Genomic DNA, 12,233 nt, shown 5'->3' with positions numbered 1-12,233 from the left:
GCAGCAGATAATTGTGCCAGCAGCAAAAAAAAAAAAAAAAAAAAAAAAAGGTGAAACCTAGAAGACACTCTGATACTTTTATGCTGATTCCAGAAGGGGGAAAATACAATGCCACAGGTGTGAGAAGTTCAATCATTCATGCAGCAGTAAATATCTAATGAGGGTATGGGTGTGTAGCATCGCCACAAAATATAAACTGTCTGATTTTAGCGACCATAGAAAAGGGTAATGTCACTGTTTTATACGGTCTACTGAAGTAAAAATTAACTATCAGGTTTAGCCGTCGTTAAATTACTGATACTAGCTCTGTAAGGTTTTAACTATGAATAGCTAAAACTATTAGCCAGATCAACAGTCAACAACTCACTCCAAATCCAACAGGATAATTCAAGTGTATTCTGACAATACGCTTTAAATAAATTGTGCAGTACAATCAAGCTATTCATATTTCATGTTTATGCTAAATACCTTCAATCAAATTGATTTAAAAGTTGTATATCCACATTGCCTTGCAGAAATATTAGCATTTCTTGAATTTCTTAATTTACAAGCAAAAACTTCAAATGGGATTAATGTGATAAAGTGTAGTGGTACATAATTGTAAAGTGGAATGTAAATGAAACATTCAAAACAGCTTCAGTTTTGAATATTAGTTTGAATATAGTTAATTAAATCTTTCTTTCTGGCTCATTTTGTCTAAACATGAATGCTCCACAGGTTGTTTTTTTTCTAAAACTTTAGAATTGATCTTGCTTCCACTTCACAGCTACACTCTGGCTTGTGTTGATCACATAAAAAATCCTGATAAAATAGCTCAACGTTTGTGACTGTAAAGGTAAATGTGTAAATGTGAAATGTGTAAAGGTTCAAGAGGTGTCATTACGTTTGCAAGCCCTACAAAATGATACTTAACTTCACACAGCAAAAAGATCAAAGCAGTTTTGAAAAGGCGTTTGGGAGAGTGAGATGCATTCCCACATATAACCACACCTATGTGATCTCTATGTGACGTGTGACAAGTTTCTGCCCCTCCCCTCGCAAAAATGACATTGCACCAACCACTGCACATGAGTCACCATGTGCAAAAAGGACAAGTGTGGAAACCGAGCTCCGCCCTTTTGCTTTGTGCAGAGAAACCACACCTGTAAACAGGGGCAGGTTCTGACAACTTTCCGATAACCATTCCAACAATCCAACATTATCCTTCAGCTGAATGGGAAGATGTTTAACAAATAACATTTGATGTGCACAGGCAGAGGTGGAGAGCAAAGAAAAACATCAGGGGCCTCATGCATAAAGTGTGCGTGCGCACAAAAAATGTGCGGCGCCATATTTTACACACAAAGTCGGCATGTATAAAAATTAACTTTGCGGCAAAGTTTGCGTGAATACACGCACACTTTTTCGCTGGTGTGAAAATGTGTGGCTGCCAAGCAAACCTTTTCTGTGGACAATATCAAACTACAAAGCGTCAAAACTCACCTACATACACCGAGATCTGACCACATTCAGTTATTTAGATGCATCTATGGGGTCATTTCATTCTCACTAAAACTGGATCAGCAGATGAACTCAAACCTGCTGATTAAAAATAATCAACAGGTTTGATTTTTTTTAAGGTGATCAAGGTGTGTATGCAATCACACGTATATAAGTAGCTGCGCAAAGGTGAGGCGCGTAATTGTGGAGCGCTTTGGCTCTGATGGAGAACATCGACAATGGAAGGATTCAGAGGGAGCGATTGATTAGAGATCATATTGATCTGCTGGGAAATGTTGATGATGGTTTATGAGCGTTTAGATTGCTCAGACGTATCATCCTGGAGCTCCAAGCAGAACTTATAGAGCCGTGCGGTACTGGTACCGGTCCAGCTGCAGTCATCCTTCAGTCGAGTCGACCGCTTTGTGAATGCGCCTTATGGACATGAAACATCTTTATTCTGTAAATGTACAAGTCATGTACATGATTCTACTATTTAGAATAAACGTCCACATTCCCACTCAAAGGACTCTGACACGCTGTCTGTCTTTAAATCCAGGCTGAACGCTCTACTGTTCAAACAGGCACTTGCAGGATCTCTTTATTTTTTTTCTTTGGATTTTTTTTCTTTAAAATGTATGTTTATTTTTGTGAGGTGACATTATGTGTCCTCAAAGCACTTTTTTTCTCTCCAAAATATCTTTATTGGAATTTTAGCAGTTTAGACAAACAGCTTGAACAGTTTGCAAAGTGTAACAGCAGCAGTAGTAGTAGTAGTGCTGTTCAGGTCAAAATAAAATACAAACAAAAAAACACCAAATGCCTCTCACAATCCTGGTTCTAATGCAACCCAGCACATATTCCACCTATCATCTTTATATTGAGATATTAAAATCAACAGTGTATGTCCTCTAATAGAATTGTCTTTGGGAACTGCAATTAACATGTTCTTCAGTCACTTGTACCGTCTTCCGAGATGTTCAGATCCTTGACATACATAATGAAGGGATTCCAGATGAACTCAAACAGATCCTGTTTGCCCTTTAATACATACGTAATCTTTTCCAGAGGGAGGGCAGATAACATCTGCTGCAGCCATTCTTTTTCCAAAACAATGATATACATCTTTTCGCATTGAGCAAACTTAAGTTTATAAAAGTTTGTTCGTTTTTAGTATAATTATGTTTTTCAAGGTACAATCCAAACACAAACAGCTTTGGCTGAAAAATTATTTGTTTGGAAATTATTTTCTCAGTTACATCTTTTACCTCTTTTCAAAACAGTATAATTTTCCTACAATACCACATACCTCAAAGCACCTTTCAAATAAAATACATAAGTATTATTATTGTAAATACTTATACTGCTTCGAACAAGGACGTCGCCATGGTTATTGCTTCATGTGGTGGCAGACTTCCAGGTATTTATACTAATTTACATATGTGTTTATGGGTGGCGACAGGGCGGACCACCAGCTGCGCTCTATATCCCGCAAATTAGGATATATTTTATCCTAATTTGTTAATAAAGGAAAGATGCACAGCCACTTGTGTGCGCACGGCTTTATGCATCCGATTTGTTTTGTGCGCCGCACTTTTCTAAATTTTTCCGTACGCCAAGTTTTAGTGTGAAAACTGCACACTCTTGTATGCATGAGGCCCCAGGGCTCCAAGAAAACTACAGGTAGCGATGTCAAAGTCAGAGGATAGAACATTTCCAGACATCAACAAGCAAGTAAGGAGATTGCAGCTGAATGACAAGTAGGAGAAATTGGACTTGAAGTGAAGCTTTGAGGTTCAGTAATGACGCACTATCACTTCGCAGTATTCTAAATGTGACCCAGACTTGTTATTATGGCCTTGGGAAATGACTGACTGGAGATGCTATTTGAGACGAGCCGAACAAAGGAATTCCTCAACACAGACAATCCGAGCAAACGGAGAGTCCTGTGGGATTCAAACACTGCTAAACACAATACGAACAAGACTTGTCCTTGAAAGGTAATGTCTCACTCCATTACGAATTACAAGCATGTTAAAGTAAAAATATCCAGAATCCCCCACTCGTGCCTTCTGCTCTCCAGCAGCTTAATGTATTGTGAAGGTAATCCATTTCCTCCCACAGGTTCAAAAGAAAAATGTGTCAGGCAAAAATCATGTGAAAACTGAGATTCCTCTACTTGTCTAGAAAGTCATTAACCAAGATTTCTTGGTAACACCGAAAGTAAAAATAATTCCTTGACTGAGGCCCATGATAGAGCCAGACAGAACATTTATTCAAACCATCCTGAGTTAAAACTTTAGTAGCCATACCCTTCAAAAGCTGATGTGGGATTACATAACATTCCTCCAAGGAAAGGGGATTAATGCCACTTTAGAAGTGTTTCATGGAGCATAACCCATCACAGTCAGTACAAAATACTAAATACCAATACCTTTCTTTAAAATATCTTTATTTTTCTGTAATCTACTTGAATATTTTAGCCTCCAAAATAGTGAGACTTATCTAAAGGTCCGCCAGTACGGGGAGCTACTCGGTTTCACATAGATTGTCTATCTGTTTGCAAAATCTATGTTTTCATTCCAAGACATGCAGCTGTGATCTCTGTCAGCAGAAATGCAGGTAATTGAAACAGATTAAATCTGTTAACTTTCTGTATGGATTTTTTATCTTCATGGAGCTAACAATCTCAAATTTCTGTCTGATGTGACAAATCCCATTTCCAATCCTTTCTGTAAAGGGTTCTGGAAAAGTTGTTAAGGACCAACTCAAGCAAGTCAATCCATTTCTAAAATTTCAGTCTGATTTCCAGTCTTCTCTTTGTACAGAAACAACTCTGATCAGAGTCACCAACAACCTTCTAGCAGGGCTCTCCATCACTCCTTATCCTCCTGGACCTCTGCTGCTTTAGACAACCATAATATCCTTCTCATCGGGATCTGTTACTCAAACACTCACCATCTCTGCCAACCGGGACTAAAGTTCACATGTCGGATGACTGAGCATTTGCTGTTGCTGTCCCATGGCTCTGAAACACCCTCGCCATAGAGCCACTGAAGACTGAAGACTGTTTCAAGGAACATTTCTATTCTTATTGAATAGAAATCATTTTACTCATTTTATCTTTAATGCGGCACTTTGAGATTTCTTTCAAATTTAGAAGGGTTTTAGAATTACATTGTATTATTATTATCATTACCAAATCAGAATGATCTAATCTTCTTGCCTACAAATACATATGACTCAGTTGTTTAGTAGTTAAAATCAAACAATTTTCTCTTTATCTGCTCTGATTTGAAAGTCAAACACCGAAAAAGTTGATTTATTTCCCCTTTGGATTCGATATATCAAAGCTAAGAACTGCCAGAGTACTCAGTCTGAAAAACACCTCAGCTGATCACCTGTACTTAGATACACTAAAATCATATGAAAGGTTAGTGATAGTCTTTAGAATCAAAAACTAGAATCTGACAGAATTGGCAGGTGAAACAATAAAAAAACAAAACAAAAAAAACCCAAAACTGATATTGGCAAGAGACAGCAAGATCAGTGTATCTCAACTAAAAATGGTTTAGAAATACTTTCTAAGACTAAAATGTCATATTACAGACAATCTGGCAAATCTAAAAGCCTTCTTTAGTTAAATTTAGACCGTGTTTCTTAAAACAAAAAGGACCAGAGATGGAAATAGACAATACCTCATACTTGCTTCCAGATCCTACAAACAACGTATCTCTTGAGACTAAAACAATAAGTGAGAATCCAAGCCTTGTCCTTGCAGAGACAAATGGTGAGTGAACTTCTTTGTACTAGCGAATCTGTTCAGAGATTACCCTACGATATGATAGAATGCAAAAAGAAATGCGGATGGCAATGACAGACAATGCCACCAGTGTTTCACACACACACACAAGGCCAATAGTAAGACGGCTGCTCTGTTGACAAATGATTCATCAATTTAACCCACATAACAAACCTAAAGAATTACACAAGGATCAACACACTATAAGAAGTGTCTTCTAGTGACAATAGTGGCTTACTATTCTGTATAAGTTTAGAATATTTCTGGGCAAAACAAGCGAGGCGTTTAGTTAAGGTACTGATGTCAGACAAAACTATACAAACCTGTATTGCCTGATCACACAGAGCACAAAACCAACTGACAGGGTGTGCTGAACGTAAAAAGAAAAGAAAAAAAATCTCAGAGTCACATAATAAAATAACTTCCCCTTGTATGTCCCAACACCTGCCTGTGTGGGATCTAACATACATGATGTCACCCTCTCTTCCTTCTTTTACACTCTGCCACAAACCAGGAAGCAGAGTTAAGAGCAAGCCTGGCTAAACAGGAACATCCAGCTAACACGAGCTCTGTGAAGCGGATCCCAGAATGAACGGACTGAATTACAGACGCGCAGCTGCTGGGTTCAGGATCTCTGCTTCTCTGTCGCCTAGGTGTGTTTCTAGCTGTTGCCATGGTGAACTTTTATGCTTATTAGGTGGTGATGGCAGCAAATCCAGGAGGAGACCGAGCACCTACCTTTTCACTACTAGACTGAGGGTCTTGTGGGAGCCTTTGACAAGGCAGATTGCCTCCTGCCTGTAGCCACTCAGGGGAACCTCGTTGATGTTGACAAGCTCGTCTCCAACCTGGAGACTCACAGCTGCTGCCTTGCTGCCTTCCTCAACCTGGAACAAAAACATAAATATGCACCTAAACATAAACCGACAACATTGGGACTTAATGATTTGAAATACATCAGTACAAAGTAAGAGAAATTGAGTATGTGGGATGTAAGGGTGGGCGACACAAGTTTTATCACAATGTTTAGCGGTCCTATTGTGACAACAATAAAAGTTACAGTAGCTTTGTTTCTATTGACCAGATAATAGTGCAAACTGGAATTATGAAAATAAATTTGCTTCACAGAAACACGGTAATTAAAAAAAATCCATGTTTTTCAATAAAATGTTTTGTTGCTAGGATAAGGTGGTTTTTCGGGTGCACAGAAACACTTTTTTCGCATCACACAAGTCATGTGATCAACAACCGGATGTTACTACTGGCGGAAAAGAAAGACGACGACAGGAAGTGGTAGGAGAATGATGGCGTGTCATGTTTTTTTAATGACTGTGTGAACAAACTTATTCACTTGTGATTTTAATTACGTTTAAATGTTATGGATGAACAGCAACGTCAGACAAAATATGCTGTTTTCCAAAATAAGCAGCAGGCGTGCGAGCTTCTAAGGACCAGAATCAAAGGCAGCAAAATGCTTCAAAAAGCTGCACTCCAAACCTGTGGCATAGTGAGAAAACAAACAGCGTCGTGTTTGTTTGAAGGCAGACACCTGAAATAACACAAGAGGATGTACAGTGAAGAGAGCACAGCACACTGGACTCACAATTTCTGCTGCTGGAATATCTCAGAGGACACACTGACACAAAGGCTGGACAAACCGAGATAGAACATCTTAAAGCTGACGGCAGCTACAGCCTGGTATTTCTGAAGCGTCATAAGTACTGATCGTTAAGGTCATCGCTGTCCTCACACTGACGCAGAAAGTCTGATCTGAGACAAGGAAAAAAACAACAACTGCTCAGCGTGGAAAGAAAGGCCATGAGACGTTGCCTGGCAGCTGGCACATTAGCACACAAAAAGCTCAGCTCTGCAGCTGATTATCAGTTTTTCTCTCAACTTGTAGCAGGGTGCTGTGACTCAACCAGAGAGGTATGTGTAGATTTACCAACTCTCATATCTTAGTAGGCCTTTACCCTCACTGCAAAAAAACATAAAGAAGAACAAAAACCTCCAGCAGCCAAGATCAAACCATGGTTCTTTTCATTTTTCTATAAGGGAGCAGAAAGCGAGGTTGGACAAACGGTTTTCATGCTGGCTGGCAAGATTCCTGAGCTCGTCCTGATATGGTAGTGGATTTTGTGGAGAAACAGCCTGATACATTCACACAGCTACAATGCTGAAAACGGATAAAAAACACCTGGGATTACTCAAGATGGAAAACTATTCCTGTTCAACAAAGCCGTGAGATACACTTCAGTGAAGCAGAGGACATAAAGTAAAGCTTCAGATATTAGTGAAGAGGCAAAGTAGGAAAGTTACTGAAAGAATAAATGTTTTCATAATTTATTTCTTTAGGGGGCCCCATCTGGTGATCCAAATCTGTCACTCAAAGCTCATCTACTTAGGTTTCATGAAAGTTTAGTCTAAAAATTACTATCTATGTGGAAAAGACAGGAAATATAACCATCACAAATGCATCTGTCCACATGTAAATGCCAACAACAATTAATTTTAGTCATTGTGAAGAACCATGTCTAGAAAAAGGTGTTTTTCTTACTTGGCCAAACTATAAGGTTGACTCATTTAGTAACAGAGAGCCTTTAGTTGTCTAAAAAGATAGCAATTATTTTACTTTCACTATTTTGTCTCCATAACTCTTGTTTCCTTTTTTTTTTTTTCTTACTAGGAAGTGACTTTCCAGAAAACCAATAGTGCAACTAGAGCTGACCGGCCAAATGGTGGCTAGTTTTCCCTTCAATCAGCTCTGATTCATCATTACAATGTTAAATGCTGAAAAATTCAGTGCATTAATACTGAGATTTTGATTTAAACTGCTTCCTATTTTTGTGTGTGTGGTATAGTCCTGATAAAAACAAATCAATAGAATTGACCAAAAGTTTTTTTTACCTCCTGGATCATTCAGATTTTTGTAGCTACAAAGGACTGCAGCTTACAATAACAGAACAACTGACACACTTATGGTTAGGTTAGACACATACCTGTCAAGTTTTGGACTTGAGAATATGGGAAGTGTTGCCATCCGGTGCTAGTGTTAGAGGAGGGAGGACTAATGTAACAGAGTATAGAGGGTATACTAACGCGAGAGCGGGGGGCACAAAACGGGATATTTATGAGAAAATAATGATAAGGGAGGATGGTGGGAAAGGGAGGCAAAAAAGAAAAAAAAACTAGTTCCCCAGCCAAAACGGGAGACTTGACAAGTTTGGTTAGACACAATATATAATGATAAGAAAAAAGCAACATTATTTTGCTGCACTATGCCAGTGCAGCATTATTTTGCTGCACTGGCATAGCATTTCCAAAAAATGTACAAGTATTCTTTGTGTCAGTATAGTAGATGGAGGTTGTGTTTAATACAACAGTGCAGACTAAGCAATGGGCACAATAAATATTAGTGTGAAGCTGACAGCCCTGATTTATGCTCAAGTCAAGATCATGCCATATCAACAGTGCAGTACCAAGAGTCTTCTATAAACTGTATTATGTGCACAAAAGATTCAGCAACATTCCCAGAGCGACTTGTTAATCTGTTCTTTTTACAGGAAGCATTACTCAATGGGAAGAAGACACTTTAAATAATAGCAGGAGCTTCTTCAAAGAAAACATGAAGCTCAAGTTCATTCAATGTTAAAACAGGAGAGTGTCTGCTTCTCTAAACAGTTTTCACTCCTCCTGACTCCCGACAGGCCCGAGCGTTAGGCCTTTCCCTTGTTGTTCGTCGTCCTCCAGGATGTAATCAGTCCAAAAGCAGCTGTATCCTAAACCGTATCTTAAAAAAGGAGTTGCCTTGTGTCATGAAGGGAAGGATGTGGTGCCACTGAGGGTGAGGAATGTGTCATTTCTGCTGACAGATGTCCTGAGCAGCAAGCTGACGCGTCACTAAACTGACTGACATTATTGGTCATCACTTAAAAGCAACCTTTCAGACGTTTATATACACAAGTTCACAAGCATTGTGTATATAAAGCTGCAAGGCGAATATTAAGCTCTTTCAAGTGAGTTGTTACACTAACTTGACAATCCTAGCCAATAATTAAGTGTTGAATTTGCACGGCTATTTAAGTAAATCTGACCTCGCTTTTCAAAGTTGATCTTTGCTTGAAAGTAAGATTAAAGAATGATAATAGATAATCCGAATACAATGGGTTTTTTTTTTTTAAAAAAAAGGAATAATACACCAAACTTTGACTAAGTCCCATTTGATTCTTAAACATCCTGTGACCTGGGGTTGTGCGGGTGGGTGAAGGGAAAGAACTTTTCTAACATTTTCTTTAGAAGATTACAAATTTACTCATGAATGTACTGAAATACAAGGGGGAAAAAAACACACACAAAAAAACCCAACAACAACAACAAAAACCACTTTCTTGGTTGACATAAATCGCTACTGTAAATACTATTTTGGAGTCTTCTAAAAAAGTTAAAGGTCAGTAAGACACAAAAATAAAATGCATACCTATATTTTACGTAAACTCTGATAAGAAAAAATATATACATAGTTAGAAACAAAAACACTGTTGTATTTGACACATCCAGACTAGGTCTGTCACGATAAATCAATTAATTGTTTAATAAACTAACAGGAGTTTGATGATTAATATTTTTTCAGAGGCATCATAATCCATTTTGTTTGTGGTTTGGTTGTGTGTGGTACTTATTTCCATCTTATTTGTTGCTTGTGGTTGTTGTGTTTGATTTTTGATATTTAAAATGTCTTCCAGTTCCAGTACCAAGTGTTCTTCACAAAATGAAAGTTTATTGGTCTTGCATTACTGTGCCATTATCAATTCATTACTTCAAAGTAGTCTCAAAACAACATAATCTTTTATAGTAATAATTACTGAGACAATTTATCGTCCAGGATAATTTGTTATCGTGACAGGCCTAATTTGGATGCATCGTGTTGGTAGTGGATGTTCTTTGCTAACAACCATTAACTGGTTACATGGTGCATTCAGGTACACTACGTTGTATTCGAGTACAATGAGAAATCAGAGAAGAAAGGTTATGAGTGAGCTTCCTGAAGGAGTGTCCCATTTCTTAGAAGAATACCTTAACAACTACCCAAATGAGGTGGAGTGGAGGGTAGATGTAGAAGTAAATGAGATTTTCCTTTAAACATCCTACGGAAATACTTAGACAAACAAGTTTTAAGAAGGAAATGCTAAATACAAAGTCTTTTCCGTTCTCCTCTGCCCATTACTTATTTGAAGTAGCGTCTTAAACTCTCTCACAGACACCCACACTGGGTTGCAACAAAAATGTTGGGAGCAATGAAACAATGCAAGCTGATAATTCTCTGTGGGTTCGTCACTAGAATGTCTTCTTACTGCGTATTACAAAATCACTTGATCCTTTGTTCATATAGAAACAAAGCTTACAATGACTTCGAAGTATTTCATAATCCAATCTAAGTGATGGAAAAACCAGTATCTGCGTTACTGTAAGCTCTCAGTGTTTCTTCTTAGAGTAAAGTGTAATTAAATAAATCAAACTTCCTGGTTCCAAGGAAAATGTCACTGTTTAAAATCCCAAATTTAAACAAGAACTATATCAATTACTTAGATTTAGATTTTGAGCTATAATCCGTCACCTATAAAACAACATGCAGTGGTTCATTGTTTCAATTCATTATGGCTTTTTATTTTAAATGAATTAATCAGATAAGATTCGACCTTCAAACAAATAATCACTGAGACACACCACAGAGGATACAGGTGAAGTGATCAGAGCATGGTTTAATAACTCCACTATTACTCCATTATGAATCCATTAGTGGCTCAGCTGACAAGATCAAAGCTGAATGTAAAAAACACTACACTACATAATTGTATGAATAATTAGACAGCAGTCCAGATGCACAAAATGCGTTGCAAAAGGGTATTAACGAAGTGTTAATGAAGAAGGATTCTAACATATTTCATTATCAAACATCGGCAGAGACAATTTTGATCCAAGCTGTTATAAAAGAATTATGGAATCTGACTCATGCATTCGGTTGAAAAGGTGGAGCAGGAAAATATTTTTGTCTTTGGGCATAAAGACCTCAAAGACCAAAAGATCTCCATAAATACATTCTCACAACTCTGAGGTTAGCATTTGGTTTGTAAGTTCTGGAAAGAGCTGTTTAAACGAGATAAAAATGTTTCCTCTTCTCGTCTTCACATTTAACAGGGACTTGGGTTAGTCACAGTCAAACTCTGACACAAACAAATAAGTTTGGACCAATTGCCGCGCACACCTTCGCTCCGTTAATCTTTTCAGTATTCTGAGAAAACGCCTAAAAGTCTAGAAGACAATGTTTCAGGATGCATGTCTCAAATGTTACATTGAAGGACTTATTAAAAAATGGAGATCCCAGTCTACTTGGTCGGTGTGTGAGTGTTTCTGTGAGCAAATTTTAATGCATGTTTGTTTTTATTGTAACTATTCTGCTGCTGTCATGCACAGGTTTCCCTTATAAAAAAGATCTTTGATGTCAAAGAGACTAAACTGGTTAAATAAAGGTTAAATTAAAAAAATAAAATTCATTGAAGTATTGAGATGAGCTTAACAAGCTCATCTCAAGACTTACATTTTTAATAATGAATGCAAAAGTCATTCTCTATCATTTAAAAAGTGCAACTCTGGTAAGAAGCTTTACATATTAAAAAAGGTAGCTGTTTTACATAGCTATAAAAAGATTCATATTTTGAAAGGTAAACATGACAGTGAACACTGGGGGGTGATTTGGTTCCAGTTCTACCAGGCATTAAAATCCATTTCTGCTTTTTGGCGTTTCCCTGCCTGAGGTACGGCTCTGCTGAACCAGCTTCCAGCTCATGTGTGGTTCATAAAAATGTTTCCACACTAAAAACTGCCTCTCACTCCAAGGCGTATAAAAGCAGCCAGGTTCATATTTGTGATTCTCTCATAGCTTCATGCACACTTT

The 12,233-nt window shown here is 37.8% G+C and overlaps 1 protein-coding gene across 2 annotated transcripts in view; it reads right to left on the bottom strand.

Moving 5' to 3' along the window:
- The window catches only part of shroom2a (shroom family member 2a), a 47,516-nt gene that overhangs the window by 26,487 nt on the left and 8,796 nt on the right, over positions 1-12,233 (bottom strand). For both annotated transcript variants that reach the window (XM_028027250.1, XM_028027251.1), the window contains exon 3: positions 6,020-6,168. In XM_028027250.1, the coding sequence (XP_027883051.1) occupies positions 6,020-6,168 (149 nt within the window). The remainder of the gene's footprint in view (positions 1-6,019; positions 6,169-12,233) is intronic.

Source organism: Xiphophorus couchianus, chromosome 9, assembly GCF_001444195.1.
Source record: "Xiphophorus couchianus chromosome 9, X_couchianus-1.0, whole genome shotgun sequence".
Lineage (NCBI taxonomy): Eukaryota > Metazoa > Chordata > Actinopteri > Cyprinodontiformes > Poeciliidae > Xiphophorus > Xiphophorus couchianus.
The sequence above is the reverse complement of the archived record's forward strand: the minus strand, read 5'-3'. Positions and strand labels throughout refer to the sequence as shown.